Source organism: Nicotiana tomentosiformis, chromosome 6, assembly GCF_000390325.3.
Source record: "Nicotiana tomentosiformis chromosome 6, ASM39032v3, whole genome shotgun sequence".
Lineage (NCBI taxonomy): Eukaryota > Viridiplantae > Streptophyta > Magnoliopsida > Solanales > Solanaceae > Nicotiana > Nicotiana tomentosiformis.
In genome coordinates, this window is record NC_090817.1 from 7483491 (window position 1) to 7502528 (window position 19038).

At 43.5% G+C, this 19038-nt stretch overlaps 1 protein-coding gene across 1 annotated transcript; it reads right to left on the reverse strand.

The window, feature by feature from the left end:
- Nucleotides 1-5914: 5914 nt before the first annotated feature.
- On the reverse strand, nucleotides 5915-18428 carry LOC138893529 (uncharacterized). The gene is made up of 4 exons (XM_070178145.1): nucleotides 18273-18428; nucleotides 6540-6728; nucleotides 6203-6331; nucleotides 5915-6055 (listed from the first exon to the last, which is right to left on the reverse strand). The coding sequence occupies exons 1-4, from the start codon at nucleotides 18426-18428 to the stop codon at nucleotides 5915-5917; spliced, it is 615 nt and encodes a 204-aa protein (XP_070034246.1).
- Between the last annotated feature and the right edge of the window lie 610 nt (nucleotides 18429-19038).

Here is a 19038-nt window from a genome sequence, read left to right on the forward strand (position 1 = left end):
CTTAAACGCACTAAAACATCGGTTGTGAGGGAAAAGCGATCTCGGACTCAAGATTACACACCCACGGTGACTTTATCCTTCGATGATGAAGATGCAGAAGGGGTTATCCAACCTCATAATGACGCACTGGTAATATCCATACTCATGAATAAAATTAAAATTAAGCGTGTGTTAATCGATCCAGGTAGCTCGTCCAACATCATCCGATTAAAGGTCGTAGAACAACTCGGCCTATAGGACCAGATCGTACCCGCAACTCTGGTTCTAAACGGGTTCAATATGGCATGTGAAACCACTAAAGGCGAGATAATCCTACCAATAAACGTGGCCGGAACCATCCAGGAAACAAAGTTTTACATGATCGAAGGCGATATGAGGTACAACGCCCTTTTCGGAAGGCCATGGATCCACAACATGAGAGTTGTACCTTTGACCCTACACCAGGACCTCAAATTCCCGACATCAAGAGGTATAAAAATGGTGTACGGAGAGCAACCAACTGCGAAGGAAATGTTCGCCGTTGAGGAAGAAAAACCAATATCCTCACCTTCGCCGATAAAGGGATCAGGCTCAGAAGGAGAACGGGACACCAAATAGCAATCACAGATATCAGCTTCGACCCAGTCAGATAACCAGAAGTTCGAAGAGGATGATGATCAAATAGTTTATCGATCTTTCATGATCCCCGATGACTCCGACGCCATCTAATCAACAATCGAGGAGCTAGAGCAAGTCATATTAATCGAGCACTGGCCCGAGGGAAAGGTATACTTGGGAACGGGGTTGAGCCCATAACTCAGGAAGAAACTCGTTCAATTTCTTATCGATAACATCGATTGTTTTGCCTGGTCCCATTTATATATAACAGGGATCCCGCTGGACATAACAATGCATCGGCTAAGCTTGGACCCCAGGTTCAGACCGGTGAAGCAAAAGAGAAGACCCAATCCGAGGGAAAGCACGCATTCATAAAAGACGAGGTAACCATGCTTCTTAAAGTAGGGTCTATTCGGGAAGGGAAATATCCCGAATGGTTAGCCAACGTAGTTGTAGTGCCTAAAAAAGGGATCAAACTTAGAACGTGTGTGGACTATAAGGATTTGAACAAAGCATGCCCCAAAGATTCCTTTCCGCTGCCCAACATCGATCGCATGATCGATGCCACGGCCGGCCACGAGATCCTCACTTTTCTCGATGCCTATTCAGGGTATAATCAGATCCAGATGAACCCGGAGGACCAGGAAAAAACTTCATTTGTCACCAAATATGGAACGTATTGCTATAATGTAATGCCTTTCGGGCTAAAGAATGCAGGGGCTACTTACCAACGCCTAGTAAATAAAATATTCAAAGAACAAATAGGAAAATCAATGGAAGTTTATATTGATGACATGCTAGTTAAATCCCTGCGCGCAGAGGATCATTTGACCCATTTGCAGGAAAGGTTCGAAATTTTGAGGAAATACAACATGAAGCTCAAACCCGAAAAATGTACTTTCGGGGTCGGTTGAGGCAAGTTCCTCGGCTTCATGGTGTCACATCGAGGAATAGAGGTTAACCCCGATAAAATCAAGGCGATCGAAGACATCGTCATTTTGGATAGCGTGCAAGCCGTACAAAGGCTAACAGGTCGGATTGCAGCATTAGGCCGGTTCATTTCAAGATCATCTGATCTAAGTCACAAAATTTTCTCTCTACTCAAAAAGAAGAACGATTTTGCTTGGACCCCGGAGTGCCAACAAGCATTAGAGGAGCTAAAACGATATCTGTCAAGCCCACCACTACTTCACACTCCAAAAATAGACGAAAAACTTTATTTGTACTTGGCAGTATCTGAAATCGCCGTAAGCGGTGTCCTAGTTCGAGAAGAGCAAGGTACGCAATTCCCCGTTTATTATATGAGTCGAACCTTAGGAGAAGCGAAAACTAGTTATCCACTCCTAGAAACATTGGCACTTGCACTGATAAGCGCCTCTATAAAGTTACGGCCGTACTTTCAATGCCATCCCCTATGCGTATTAACCACTTACCCATTTCGTAATATTTTGTACAAACCTGAGTTATCAGGCCGACTGGCCAAATGGGCCATCGAACTCAGTGGGTACGATATCGAATATTAACCCCGTAAGATCATCAAGTCTCAAATTTTAGCAGACTTTGTGGCCGATTTCACGCTAACCCTCGTACCCGAAGTCGAAAAAGAACTCTTGTTGAAATCAGGTACATCATCAGGGGTATGGATCCTTTTTACGGATGAGGCTTCGAACGTGAAAGGATCTGGGTTAGGCATAGTTTTGAAACCACCCTCGGGTTATATTATTAGGCAATCTATTAAAACTATCAGGTTGACTAACAACGAGGCCGAGTATGAAGCCATGATTGCAGGTCTCGAGCTAGCTAGAAACTTGGGAGCTGAAGTCATTGAAGCCAATTGTGACTCTTTGCTGGTGGTGAGTCAAGTAAACAAAACCTTTGAAGTTCGAGAAGGTAGAATGCAAAGGTATTTAGACAAATTGCTTGTGGCTTTAAACCATTTCAAACAATGGACTTTACGGCATGTTCCTCGAGAACAGAATAATGAGGCCGATGCGCTTGCAAATTTGGGATTGTCGGTCGAGGCAGACGACTTGGGCTCATGGAATGTTGTTTAACTTTCGAGATCGGTAATAGAAGAGGGTCACGCCGAAATAAATTCTACAAGCTTAACCTGGGATTGGAGAAACAAGTATATTGAATACTTAAAGAGCGGAAAGCTCCCATCGGATCCTAAAGATTCTAGAACCTTACGGACTAAAGCTGCTTGATTCACGTTGGATTCGGACGAAACGTTGTACCGAAGAACATTCGATGGGCCGTCGGCAGTATGCTTGGGTCCGGGGGACACCGATTATATCCTACGGGAAGTTTTACGAGGGCACTTGCGGGAATCACTCTAGTACCGATACTTTAGTTGGAAAAATAATCAGAGCAGGGTATTATTGGGTCGATATGGGGAATAATGCAAAGGAATTCGTTCGTAAATGTGACAAATGTCAAAGGTTTGCACCAATGATCCATCAACCCGGAGAGCAACTCCACTCAGTCCTATTCCCATGGCCGTTCATGAAATGGGGAATGGATATCGTCGGCCCTCTGCCATCGACCCCAGGTAAAGCCAAATTCATTTAATTTATGACTGACTGTTTTTCTAAATGGGTTGAAGCACATGCGTTCGAGAAAATAAAAGAAAATAAAGTTATAGACTTTATTTGGGATCATATCATATGCCGATTCGGGGTACCCACAGAAATAGTATGCGACAATGGAAAACTATTTGTTGGCAGCAAAGTAACGAGATTCCTCGAAGACCACAAATTAAAAGGATATTATTGACACCATACCACCCCAGTGGGAATGGACAGGCCGAATCAACGAACAAAACCGTCATTCAAAACCTAAAAAAGAGGTTGAACGACGCTAAAGGAAAATGTAGAGAAATCTTGCCCGAAGTCCTTTGGGCATATCGGACGACGTCAAAATCCAGTACGGGGGCGACCTCATTCTCCTTAGTATATAGGTCAGAAGCATTGATACCAGTCGAAGTTGGTGAACCCAGTGCCAGATTTCGATTCGCGATGGAAGAATCAAATAACGAGGCTATGAATACCAGTCTCGAGCTATCGGACAAAAGACGAGAAGCTGCTCTCGTCCAATTGGCCGCCCAAAAGTAGCGAATCAAAAGATATTATAATCGAAGAACTAAGCTCCGCAATTTCAAGCCAGGGGACTTAGTGTTAAGAAAGGTTACCGTCAATACCCAAAATTCGAACGAAGGAAAATTAGGACCAAATTGGGAAGGACCATATCAGGTGCTCGAGAAATCGCAAAAGGATCGTACAGGCTCGGCATTATAAACGGCAAATAGCTATCAAGCAACTGGAATGTATCACATCTAAAACGATACTACTGCTAAGGTACGACCTTTCCATATTCATTTACATTTCAAAACTCACACCTGCAGAAGACCGAACGAGGGCTAACATGGACCTTTCGCTCGAAAGCACATGTTGCACTCTTTTTCCCTTAGACCGGTTTTTTTTCCCAAATGGGTTTTTCGGCAAGGTTTTTAATGCGGCAAACATTGATCGTGCTACACTTACAACAATATTCGAGGCCTCTTTGCAATCGACCTTGAATACCGAGGGGGAATTTGGCCCTTAAATACATCGAGTTCAGATTCAAGAGTTATTTCATGCAAGAGTTATTTCACAAAAGGGTCCCAATAGGAAAAATTGTAAGAGCCAAATGGTCGAAACAAACCGTTCTCATATAGATTGGCCCGAACCCAGGCACGGAAAATGAACACATGTATAATAACGTGCGAAGAAAGTTCTCGTCTTTATCGGCATCTTATATCCAAGGAAAATTCCTCTATTTGGAAATTTATTATACAAACAGAACCAAGTTAAAATCGATTGATTACGCCTACGGGCTAAATTGCATCGAGTTCGAACCATTCACTCGATTGCTAAGCCTACGGTCTACTTTTTTCGAGTTCGAGCAAGCACTCACTCGACCACTAAGCCTACGGGCTACGTCGAACATTACGCCTACGGGCTAAATTGCATCGAGTTCGAACCATTCACTCGATTGCTAAGCCTACGGGCTACTTTTTTCGAGTTCGAGCAAGCACTCACTCGACCACTAAGCCTACGGGTTACATCGACCATTACGCCTACGGGATACATTGCATCGAGTTCGAATCATTCACTCGACTATTAAGCCTACATGCTACTTTTTTCGAGTTCGAGCAAGCAAGCACTCGACCACTAAGCCTACGGGCTACATCGTCCATTACGCCTATGGGCTACATTGCATCGAGTTCGAATCATCACTCGACTGCTAAGCCTACGGGCTACTTTTTTCGAGTTCGAGCAAGCACTCACTCGATCACTAAGCCTACGGGCTACGTCGACCATTACGTCTACGGGCTACATTACATCGAGTTCGAATCATTCACTCGACTGCTAAGCCTACGAGCTACTTTTTTTGAGTTCTAGCAAGCACTCACTCGACCACTAAGCCTTCGAACTACGTCGACCATTACGCCTACGGGCTACATTACATTGAGTTCGAATCATTCACTAGACTGTTAAGCCTACATGCTACTTTTTTTTGAGTTCGAGCAAGCACTCACTCGACTACTAAGCCTACAGGCTACATCGACCATTACGCCTACGGGCTACATTGCAGCGAGTTCGAATCATTCACTCGACTGCTAAGCCTACGGGCTACTTGTTTCGAGTTCGAGCACTCACTCACTCAACCACTAAGCCTATGGGCTACGTCGATCATTACGCCTACGGGCTACATTGCATCGATTTCGAATCATTCACTCGACTGCTAAGCATACGGGCTACTTTTTTCGAGTTCGAGCAAGCACTCATTCGACCACTAAGCCTACGGGCTACGTCGACCATTACGTCTACGGGCTATATTGCATCGAGTTCGAATCATTCACTCGACTGCTAAGCCTACGAGCTACCTTTTTCGAGTTCGAGCAAGCACTCGACCACTAAGCCTACAGGCTACTTTGACCATTACACTTACATGCTACATCGCATCGAGTTCGAATCTTTTCACTCGATGATTAAAAGCTTACGCGCCACTGTCACTTCGAGTTTAAGCAAAACACTCACTCGACTATTACGCCTACGGATTATATTCCTTCAAGTTCGAATCATTAACTCAACTAGTAAGCCCAAGGGATACGTCACTTCGAACAAGTCAATAATAGAAACTACAAAGTCCAAATTTGATTGAATTGTTAAGATCCTTGTGAAAACATTTATAAGGCATGCATCAAGTCTTCACAAATCGGCCAAAGTTGTCTATATACAAAAATTTATACATGATTGAATACGAACATTATGAACTATGCTTCTTGATCATCATCAGGGACGTTTGCTTCTCTGTCAGGCTCTCCCCCATGCTCGGATCCGCTGTTGCTATCGCCATCGTCATCATCGTCACCATTAGAAGCTAAAGCTTCAGCTTCAGCCTCGAGATCTTTGGCCTTTTATATTTCTTCGATAAGGTCAAAACCCCGAACTTGTATCTCCTTGAGGGTCTCCCTCCGAGACCTATATTTAGCAAGTTTAGCAATCCAATGTGCTCGGGTGTTGGCAATATCCGCCGCCTCTCGTGCCTCTATTTGAGCAACCTCAACATCAGCCCGATACACAGCAATGGACTTATCCGCTAAGATTTTCGACGACTCAACCTCGGCCTTGGCCTCGGCTAGTTGGGCTTCAAGCTCCTCAATCTTCTTAGCTTGAGCCGAACCATTTTGCTAAACATTTCAAAGCTGGACATCAGCCGATAATAAGTTGGTCAAAATGGTCTCTTTTTCCGCAGCCAAGAGATCGATAGTCTCCTTCCACCGATTACATTCAGCTTTGATTTGATCGACTTCTTTCTGAACTGACCCGATCTTTTCAACCTTTTGCTGCAGCTGAGACAACGAAGGGTTAACTTCCACAGTAGAGTCAAACCCATACTTTAACAGAATGAGGCTCAACTGTGTCAAGCTCGGCCTCTTCTTCACGAGCCTTAGCCAAATTCGCTTGGAGGTCCTTTATAGCCTCGTCCTTCTGGTTGTAAAGAAGTCGCAAGGAATCTTTCTCCCCCGAGACCTTATGAAGCTCGACCTCACACTGGCTAAAATCGACCCGAAATCTACTAATGGCCTGCACAGTAGGGAAAGAACACAAGTCAAACTCGGAGCTAACTAGGGAAAGAACACAAGTCAAACTCGAAAAAGAACAAAGAAACCAAGTGTAGTAAAATCATTACCCGAGTAATGAAACATTGGGCCTCTTCCAGTAGAAGAGAAGCCTCCCCGATGTCGGAAGCATCACCGACTCCGGTAAAGGAATCCTAGAAAGTATCCCCTGCACTAGAGCCTCCGTGCACATCGGGGGTCTTCAATTCTCGAGCTTCCTTTAATGCCTCCTCGGAAAAGGTGGGAAGAGAAGACGAATAAACCACTGTCATAGTCCCAAGTGAATTACTCGGGATCCCGGAGTCAACCCCGACCGGTATAGCAGCCATCGGTGCAGGAGCTTCGGTGACATCGATAGCTCTGGCAGATCGGGACACCAAAGCTGAGGAACCTCCTTCTTCCTCCTCTTCTTCCTCGCCTTCTTCCTCTTCTCTCAGTCGTTGGACCGAGTCAATCGAAAGGGCAATAGCTTTCCTCCTCACCCTTCGAGTTTTGGGCTTGGGGCCCTCTGATTGAGAGGCAGCTTTGCGTTTTTTGTCTTTCCCCTATTTCGGGACCGGGGACTCATTTCCTTCTTCACCGCTCGAAGGCGACGTCCTTGGTTATGCCTGCATAAAAGGAAATCGGTAATGAATGGAGCACAAAGAGTGCTTCGAAGGAAATGAGTAGTAAAACCTTACCATGGTTCTTGGCTTCCCATCTGCCTTTAGCTAAATCACACCAAGCGCGTTCGGCATAAGAGGAAGTCGAGGCTAACTTTCGAACCCAATCCTCGAGGTCGGGCACCGCTTGTGGCATCCAAGGGTCAGCTGTATATCGGGAAGAAAACATTAAAAAAATGAAGTCTTATGAGAATAACTTACGATCAAAATTTCATTCCTCGGGGAATGGCATCTTCTCTTCCGGAATGAGGTCATGGGTCCTCACCCGAATGTAACGCCCCATCCAACCCCGATCCTTATCTTCATCGATGCTCGACATCAAAGCTTTCGATGCCCAACGATGACGTCTGATTAATTCTCGAAAGATTTGAGGCCGATACAGATGTATGAGGTGGTTCAGGGTAAAATCCAGCCCCCTCGGCTTTGGTGGAGAAGAGGCAAAGTAGGATTACTATACGCCACAGAGAGGGATGAATCTTACCAAGGGTGACCTAATATCTCTTACAAAAATCGATTATCACCAGGTCGACCAGACCCAATGTGAAGGAATAAGTGTAAACACTTAAAAAACCCTCCACATGGGTGACGACGCTCTCTTCGGGGGATGGAACTTGCAACATAACCTCGGAACCCCAGTTGCAGTCTTTTTTAACAGCCTCGAGATGACCATCTGTTATAGAGCACATATACTTTGACACGTGCTCGCATCGACCCGGGACGAATGAAGGATTCTCAATCTTAAAATCGATCCTTAGAGTACACGAGCCGGGAATATAGTCATAAGTGACGGCTCCACCGGCGCCTTGTCCCCTGACGACCGTGAAGAAAAAGCTTTCTCCTTCTGAGGCACAGTTTTAGAAGTCTTGGCCATTGATATGGGAGGAAGAAAGATAAAGGAAGGTAAAAAATTAATGATACCAAAACTCTGGTAGCAACAAGAAAGGAAGAAAAGACGAGAAAATTTGGGGGAGTGAACACGTGAAAGAAATAAATGATAGATGGAAAAGCTATTTATAGGCTCGCGTCGTGACGGTTCAATATCACAGGTGGTCGACCGCCATTTGACAAGCATTAAATACCTTGAAAGGCTGATTCTATAGGACATCTATCACATACGTCATAATCGATCCCTGTGAGAACGTCGGCTTATGACCTGATCGAACCATCAAAAATCGCATCGATTCTCACCGCATCCTTCGTGAGAAACGAGGGGACTATCTGTATACGGTCAAAATAGATTTCGGCCTTCCTACGTTCGATCTAGTTCGTGTGTTAAAGAGTCAGAATGAGTCGGAACGAGATTTTTGGGAGTTAGCTCCAAGTTCGGTATTAACGAGCCTCGAGCCCGAAGGTCGCTCAAGGAGTTGGCTCGATAGCTCTATCGAGCCCGTGACTGAATCGATCCGCAAGGCACTGCTTCAAGGTTGGAAATGTGCAACGCCCATCTGGAAGGTCGAACTCGAGCCAAGACCGAAGGATCCGACCGAGTAATGAGTTCGAGCTAGTATCGAGCCCACAAACAAAAGTCGGTACGACCGCACCAAGAGAGAGAATCTTGGCAGGAATCAAGGAAGAGCCAAGTCATCATGGGCCTTCCACTACATGCCTTATTTTATTGTATTTTTTGTAATGACTCCCTTCTATAAAAAGGGGAACCCTTGTAAGCTAAAGGGGAGAGACAAAAAACCACTTCTCTGATTGAAAGACGTCCCATTGTGTTACTTTGCTTTATCTCATTCATTCTCATTCCCTATTATTTGCATTCTCATAAGCTAAGAATCTAAGTATTTCTACTTCTCCTCACGACTTATGTCAAATTATATCGCATACCCTTAGAACCATACATAAAATCTAATGTTATCCGATTTTTCCGGTAAACAATAACCTTGTTATAGATGCCAACTACATTACGAAATGGTAGTACTATAATGCTCATGAATATTGCAGTTGCTTCAGTACCTTGTAAGTGATAATTAAATTGAAAAACTTAAGATACAAAATCAGGTTTAAAAGAAATATACAATTATAACTGAATTAATGTTTTGGCTCAAAGTTCTAAAGGCACTGCACTTAAAACAATGAAAAGTTACGAAAGTCAACAAGTTAAATCCAAATTTTTAATATACTACATAAATTACTGTATAAACTTAAAAGGCAAGTGATAACATTATTATTTATATAAACAATATGGTTAGAAGTTGTATACGGTTGAAATAGATTTCTGCATTCGTATGATTGATCGAGTTTGAAGCATAATCAATCGAAATAAGACTTCGAGATGGGTTCCGAAGATGGTACAAATAAGTTTCGAGTCCGAGGGGCCGATCAATGTCGAGCTCGATATTATTATCAAGCTCGAATCCAAATCGAACTATGATGCAAAGTAAAGTTGTCGAGCTTATGATCCAGAGACCGACCAACATTGACCCCGAATCAATTCAAGGGTGTGAGTCATAATCGAGCACAAGTCAAGATCGAGAGCTCGAGTCAGGACCGAAAAACTCGAGTCAATATCGAGCTCATATACAAGAGACGTTGCAATCCTACTAGAGAAGATAATCTTGTCAGGAATTGTGAGAAAGCTGATTTATCATGGGTCTCCCACTACGTATTTATTTATATCTAAAGTGAGATCCCTCTACTATAAAGGGTATGGATATCATTTCTGTAGAGGCAAGTTTTTGCTAACATTATAATTCAAACACCATATTCTCATATAGTGCAGAGTTGTTCTTTCAAGCTTCTGATTCCACTTGTTTAGTCCTAAATGTAATCTTCTTTACAAGCGTGTCTATTTTGCATTCATTGCAGTCCATACTTGATATTCCTATTTATCCTTATGATTTGTATTAAGCTACACCACATGTCCTTAGAACTGCGTACAAATTCATCTCTATCTGTTTCTCGGGTAAATAGTTTGGCGCCCACCGTGGGGCTAAGGATAACAGTGGTTATTTGATACGAATCTGCAAAAACACACCGTTGTGTTTTGCGCTTGTTTCCGAAAATATCTTGGATTTATGATTAGCAACGACTAACTACTAGTCAAATGGCCACACCAATCGACAACAAAGTCGGTCTTCAAGATGAGAACAATAACTTGACACCTAGTACCGAAAGACCATTTGCCAACGTCGTTGGAGCCCGAATTGGAGCACCGATAGATATCAATTCGCATGTGGCTATTGAGGCGAACCTACATTCTGAACTCGAAAATAGCATTCATGGTGGCACTCGGTCTGCAGCTCGAGATACCCATAACGTCGAGGAAAACGGCGTCAGCTTGCATATGATTTTCGAAATGTTGCAAGCTCAACAAGCAGCAATAGATTAGTTGCATAGCCAAACCCAGCTACAAAGCAGGCCGGAGCCCAATCCACCTCGAGAAATCACCCACAGAACGAAGCTAGCCATAGTGAAGTCAAAAGAGCAAGAATCAGGGACTACTCCCGAAATTGCTAAATTGCTCGAGGAACTCACAAAGCGAGTCGAAGCCAACGATAAAAAAGTAGAAACATATAACTCCATGGTCGATCAGATCCCGGGAGCTCCACCAATGATAAAAGGGTTGGATTCAAAAATATTCGTGCAAAAACCTTTCCCCTCGAGCGCAGCCCCAAAACCAAACCCCAAAAAATTCCGTATGCCCGAAATTCCCAAATATAACGGAACGACTAATCCCAACGAGCACGTCACTTCTTACACATGTGCCATCAAGGGCAATAATTTAGAAGACGATGAAATCGAATCTATGTTGTTAAAAAAATTTGGAGAGACCCTTTCAAAGGGAGCAATGATTTGGTATCACAACCTACCACCAAATTCCATCGACTCGTTCGCCATGTTAGCAGATTCTTTTGTGAAAGCACATACCGGCGCCATAAAAGTCGCAGCAAGGAAATTAGACCTCTTCAAGGTAAGACAAAAGGATAACAAAATGTTGAGGGAGTTCGTATCTCATTTTCAAAAGGAACAAATGGATCTGCCACTAGTCACAGACGATTGGGTTGTTCAGGCTTTCACTCAGGGTTTGAACGAACGAAGTTTGACGGCTTCACGGCGGTAAAAGCATAACCTGATCGAATACCCAACCATCACGTGGTCTGAAGTGCACAATCGGTACCAATCAAAAATTAGGGTCGAAGATGATCAATTAGGGTCTGAACCCGCTGTTCGAAGGGATATGAATCGAGAACAAGGTCCGATCGGGGATCGATACTGACCGTACAACGGAAATCGCATAGTCAGTGAATCGAGACATAACCCTAGCAAAAATAACAAAAGAAGTAATCGAGGTCAAGGGTCCAGGGGTCTGATGAACAGAAGTAGGTTCGATAGGCATGTCGGATCTAAGGAAGCGCCTCGGTTATCGAAATATAACTTCAGCATTGATGCATCCGCCATCGTGTCGGCAATCGGACGCATCAAAGACACTAAATGGCCTCGACCCATGCAGATCGATCCTGCCCAGAGGAATCCCAATCAAATGTGTGAATATCATGGCACCCATGGCCACAGAACGGAAGATTGCAGGCAACTAAGAGAGGAAGTAGCCCAGTTATTCAACAAAGGGCACATTGGAGAATTTTTAAGCGATAGGGCGAAGAACCATTTTAAAAATAGGGATCTCGACAAGCAAAATGAACAAGATGAACCACAACACGTCATTCACATTATCATCAGCGGCGTCGATACCCCTCAGGGACCGGTGCTTAAACGCACTAAGACATCGATTGTGAGAGAAAAACGATCTCGACCTCAAGATTACACACATATAGGAACTCTATCCTTCAATGATGGAGATACGGAATGAGTCATACAACCTCATAACGATGCACCGATAATATCCAGACTGATGAATAAAACTAAAGTTAAGCGTGTGTTGATTGATCCAGGTAGCTCGGCCAATATCATCAGATCGAAGGTCGTAGAACAGCTCGGCCTGCAGGACCAGATCGTACCCGCAACCCTGGTTCTAAACGGATTCAATATGGCATGTGAAACCACTAAAGACGAGATAATTCTACCGATAAACGTGATCGGAACCATCTAGGAAACGAAGTTCCACATGATTGAAGGCAACATGAGATACAATGCCCTTTTCGGAAGGCCATGGATCCACAACATGAGAGTTGTACCTTCGACCCTACACCAGATCCTTAAATTACCAACATCGAGAGGAGTCAAAATAATGTGCGGAGAACAACCAGCCGCAAGAGAAATGTTCGCCGTCAAGGAAGCGAAACCAATATCATCGCCTTTGCCAATAAATGGATCGGGCTCAAAAGGGGAACGAGATACCAAATAGCAATCACAAACATCTGCTTTGACCCAATCAGATAACCAGAAGATCGAAGAAGATGATGATTAGAGGATCCCTCGATCCTTCATAATTCCCGATGATTCTGACGCTACCAAATCAACGATTGAGGAATTGGAGCAAGTCACACTAATCGAGCACTGGCCCGAACGGAAGATATACCTGGGAATGGGGTTGAGCCCCGAACTTAGGAAGAAACTTATTAAATTTCTTATCGATAACATTAATTGTTTTGCCTGGTCTCATTTAGATATAACAGGAATCCTACCGGACATAACAATGCATCGGCTAAGCTTGAACCCTAGGTTCAGACCGGTGAAGCAAAAGAGAAGACCCCAGTCCGAGGTAAAGCACACATTCATAAAGGACGAGGTAACCAAACTTCTCAAGATAGTGTCCATTTAGGAGGTGAAATACCCCGAATGGTTAGTCAATATAGTTGTAGTGCCTAAAAGGGGAACAAACTTAGAATGTGTGTGGACTATAAAGATTTGAACAAAGCATGCCCCAAAGATTCCTTTCCGCTGCCCCACATCGATCGCATGATCGATGCCACGGCCGACCACGAGATCCTCACTTTTCTCGATGCCTTTTTCGGGTATAATCAAATTTAGATGGACCCGAAAGACCAGGAAAAGACTTAATTTGTCACCAAATATGGAACATATTGTTATAATGTGATGCCCTTCGGGCTAAAAAATGCAGGAGCTACTTACCAACGCCTAGTAAATAAAATGTTCGAAGAACAAATAGGTAAATCAATGGAAGTTTATATTGATGACATGCTAGTTAAGTCCCGGCGCGCAGAGGACCATTTGACCCATTTGAAAGAAACGTTCGAGATTTTGAGGAAATACAACATGAAGCTCAACCCCGAAAAATATGCTTTCGGGGTCGGTTCGGGCAAGTTCCTCGGCTTCATGGTGTCAAATCGGGGAATCGAGATTAACTCCGATAAAATCAAGGCCATCAAAACATCACCATCGTAGACAAAGTGAAAGTTGTACAGAGGCTAATGGGACGGATTGTAGTCTTAGGCCGATTCATTTCGAGATCGTCAGATCGAAGTCACAAATTTTTCTCTCTACTAAAAAAAAAAGAACGATTTCGCTCGGACCCCGGAATACTAACATGCACTAGAGGAACTAAAACGATATCTATCGAGCCCACTACTATTTCATACTCCAAAAACAGACGAAAAAATCTGCTTGCACTTGGCAGTATCGGAAATCGCAGTAAGCGGTGTCCTAGTTCGAGAAGAGCAAAGTACACAATTTCCCGTTTATTACATAAGTCGGACCTTAGGAGAAGCAGAAACTAGATATCTGCACCTAGAAAAATTGGCACTTGCACTGATAAGCGCCTCTAGAAAGTTAAGACCGTACTTTCAACATCACCCCATATGTGTGTTAACTACTTACCCGCTTCGTAATATTTTGCACAAGCCTGAACTATCAGGCCGATTGGCCAAATGGGCCGACGAACTCAGTGGGTATGATATCGAATATCAACCCCGCACGGCCATCAAGTCTCAAATTTTAGCAGACTTTGTGGCTGATTTCACGCCAACCCTCATACCTGAAGTCGAAAAAGAACTCTTTATTGAAATCGGGTACGTTATCGGGGGTATGGACCCTTTTTACGGACGGGGCTTCGAACGTGAAGGGGTTAGGGCTAGGCATAGTTTTAAAGGCACCCATGTGTAACACTATTAGGCAATATATCAAAACTACCAGGTTGACTAACAACGAGGCCGAGGTTGAGGCCATGATTGCAGGTCTCGAGAGCTAAAAGCTTGGGAGAAGAAGTCATTGAAGCCATGTGTGACTCTTTGATGGTGGTAAATCAAGTAAACAAAACCTTTGAAGTTCGAGAAGATAGAATGCAAAGGTATTTGGACAAACTGCAGGTCACTTTGCACCATTTCAAAGAATGGACTTTACATCATATTCCACGAGAGCAAAACAGTAAGGCTGATGCACTTGCAAATTTGTGATCATCGGTCGAGGAAGGCGAGATAAGCTCGGGGACTGTCGTTCAACTCTCAAGATCCGTGATCGAAGAAGTCCATGCCAAGATAAATTCTACGAGCTTAATTTGGGATTGGAGAAATAAGTATATTGAATACTTAAAGAACGGAAAGCTCCCATCGGACCCTAATGATTCAAGGGCCCTACGAACCAAAGTTGTTCGATTCATGTTAGCTTCAGATGGAACGTTATACCGAAGGACATTCGGTGGACCATTGGCAGTAAGCTTAGGTCTAGGAAATACCGATTAGATCCTACGTGAGGTGCACTATGGCACTTGTGGGAATCACTCCGGTGCCGATTCATTAGTCCAAAAAATAATCAGGGCAGGATATTATTGGATCGATATGGGCAAAGATGCAAAGGAGTTTGTTCGAAAATGTGACTAATGTCAAAGGTTTGCACATATGATCCATCAACCCGGAGAGCAACTTCACTCAATCTTATCCCCGTGGCCATTCATGAAATGGGGAATGGATATCATCGGCCCTCTGCCATAGACCCCAGGTAAAGCTAATTTTATTTTATTTATGACTAACAATTTTTCTAAATGGGTTGAAGCACATGCGTTCGAGAAAGTAAAAGAGAAAGAGGTTGTAGACTTTATCTGGGATCATATCATATGTCGATTCGGGATACCCGCCGAAATAGTGTGTGACAATGGGAAATAATTTGTCGGCAGCAAAGTGACAAAATTTTTCAAAAACCATAAAATAAGAAGGATATTATCAACACTGTATCACCCCAATGGGAAACGGATAGGCCGAATCAACAAACAAAACTATCGTTCAAAACCTAAAGAAGAGGCTGAATGAGGCTAAAGGAAAATGGAGAGAAATCCTACCCGAAGTCCTTTGAGCATATCGAACAACATCAAAATCTAGTGCGGGGGCAACCCCGTTCTCCTTAGTATACGGTTCTGAAGCCTTGATACTAGTCGGAGTCGGCGAACCCAGTGACAGATTTCGATATACAACAAAAGAATCAAATAACGAGGCTATGAACACTAGCCTCGAATTATCGGACGAAAAACGAGAAGCTGCTCACGTCTAATTGGCCGCCCAAAAGCAACGAATCGAAAGATACTATAATCGAAGAACCAAGCTCCGCCATTTTAAGCCCGGGGACTTAGTGTTAAGGAAAGTCGCCCTCAATACCCGAAATCAAAACGAAGGAAAACTAGGACCGAACTGGGAAGGACCATATCAGGTTCTCGAAAACATCGAAAAAGGATCATACTGGCTCTGCATTATAAAACGGCAAACAACTATCAAGCAATTAGAATGTGTTGCATTTAAAACGATACTACTGCTAAGGTACGACCCTCCTATATTCGTTTACATTTCAAAACTAACCCCTACAGAAATTCGATCAGGAGCTAAAATGGATCCTTCAATACGAAGTCTTAGGTTTGAAAGCATGCGTTGCACTCTTTTTCCTTTAGACCGATTTTATCCCAAATGGGGTTTTAGGTAAGGTTTTTAATGAGGCACCCAATGATCGTACTGTACTTGGAGACAATACGACAGTATCCGAGGCCTCTTTACAATCGACCTCGAATACTGAGGGGGAATTAGCCCTCAAATATATCAAGTTCTGATGCAAGAAAGTTATTTCGCAACAACGGGGTTCAAATAGGAAAAGTTGTAAGAGCCAAATGGTCAAAACGAACCATGCTCATGTAATTGGTTCGAGCCCTTATGCAAAATAGGAACACATGTATTATGACTTGCAAATAAAGTTCTCCTCTTTACCGATATCTTATATCCAAGAAAAATTCCTCTATTTTGAGATTTTTTATGCAAACAGAATTAAGATAAATCTTCGAGTCCGAGCAAGAACTCACTCGACCATTGCACCTAGGAGCTACATTATTTCGAGTTCGAATCATTCACTCGACTACTAAGCATACATCCTACTTTTATTTCGAGTTCGAGCAAGCACTTACTCGACCATTACGCCTACGGGCTATATTACTTCGAGTTCGAATCATTCACTCGACTACTAAGCCTACAGACTACTTTTATTTCGAGTTCGAACAAGCACTCACTCGACCTTTACGCCTACGGGCTACATTATTTCGAGTTCGAATCATTCACTCGACTACTAAGCCTAAAGACTACTTTTATTTTGAGTTCGAACAAGCACTCCCCCAACCATTACGCCCACGGGCTATATTATTTCGAGTTCGAATCATTCACTCGACTACTAAGCCTACGGGCTACTTTTATTTTAAGTTCGAGCAAGCACTCACTCGACTATTACGCCTACGGGCTACATTATTTCGAGTTCGAATCATTCACTCGACTACTATGTCTACGGGCTACTTTTATTTCGAGTTCGAGCAACCACTCACTCGACCATTACGCCTACGAGCTACATTATTTTGAGTTCGAATCATTCACTCGACTAGTAAGCCTACGAGCTATTTTTTATTTCGAGTTCGAGCAAGCACTCACTCGATCATAATGCCTACATGCTACATTATTTTGAGTTCGAATCATTCACTCGACTACTAAGCCTACGGGCTACTTTTATTTTGAGTTCAAGCAAGCACTCACTCGATCATTATGCCTACGTGCCACATTATTTCGAGTTTGAATCATTCACTCGACTACTAAGCCTACATGCTACTTTTATTTCGAGTTCGAGCAAGCATTCACTCGACCATTACTCCCACAGACTACATTATTTTGAGTTCGAATCATTCACTCGACTACTAAGCCTACAGGCTACTTTTATTTCGAGTTCAAGAAAGCACTCACTCGACCATCACGCCTACGGGCTACATTACTTCGAGTTCGAAACATTGACTCGACCACTAAGCCTACGGGCTACTTTTATTTCGAGTTTGAGCAAGCACTCACTCGACCATTGCGCATACGGGCTACATTATTTTGAATTAGAATCACTGACACAACTAATAAGCCTAAGGGCTACATCACTTCAAGTTTGAGTAAAGCCTATGTTCAGACAATCACTCAACTCGACCACTAAGCACACAAGCTACCTTATTTCAAGTTTGAGTAAGCGCTCGCTCGGTCATAGAGGCTACGAAGTCCAAATTTGATTAAGTTGTTTAAATCCTTGTAAAAATATTCATAAGGCATGAATAAAGTCTTCACAAGACAAGAAACAAAACATAAGAAAGTCAGCAAAAATGGGGATATTTTTATATACAAAATTGTTTACACGATTGAGTAAAACGTAAAAATTAAGGACTAAGCTTTTTGGTCATCCCCAAGAGCGGTCTCTTCCCTATCGGGCTCCCCCCCGTTCTCGGATCCGCTCTTACTCCCATCGTCATCATCATCGTCATCGAAAACCAAGGCTTCAACATCGGCTTCGAGTTCTTTGGCCTTTTTTATCTCTTCAGCAAGGTCGAAACCTCGAGCATTGATCTCCTCGAGGGTCTCCCTCTAAGATCAGCACTTAGCAAGTTCAACGACCCAATGTGCTCGAGTATCGGCGGTCTCGGCTGCCTCTTTTGCTTGGACCTGGGCAACTTCAGCATCAGCCCGATAGACGGCCATGAGTGCATCCGCATCGGCCTTAGACTGTTCGGTGTCAGATTCGGCCTTGGCAAGTATAGAGGCCAACCGAGCCTCAAGCTCCTCTATTCTTCTTGCTTTGACCGAGCTTTTCTCCTTCATTTTTGAAGTTGGTTTTCGGCCTATGATAATTGGGCTCGAGCAGTCTCTTTCTCTGTAACAAAGCGGTCCATTCCTTCTTTCCACTTCAAAGACTCCGCTCTTATCACATCGAATTCTTCACGGAGTTTTTCGATCATCTCGATTTTCTGCTGCAGCTGTGAGACCGGAAGATTAGCCATCGTTCCGGTATCAAGCCCATAGGCTTTTAAAAGCATTATTACCTGCTCAGATAGATCGATCTGATCTTGGTGAGCCCTGACCAACTCAGCTTGGAGGTCTTTTATTTCCTCTCCCCTTTGGCCCAAAAGGAGCTTTAAGGAGTTCCTTTCCCTCGTAACCCGTTGAAGCTCGGCCTTGTATCGACATAGCTCGGTTCAAGATCGAGAATATGATTCTTGATGAACTGCCGCGGCCTGCAAAGAAAGAAGAAACGAAGTCAGAAAATAAAAGCAAACTTAAAGGTAACGTCATATGATTTAAGGCCTACCTGATTCAAAGCCTGCTTCACTCCGTGAAAAAGATCTGATGCGTCACTTGTACCGGCAGTGTCTTCGACGCCGATAAACAGGTCACGAAAAGGATCCTCTCTATTATGCGGCCTATCTAATTC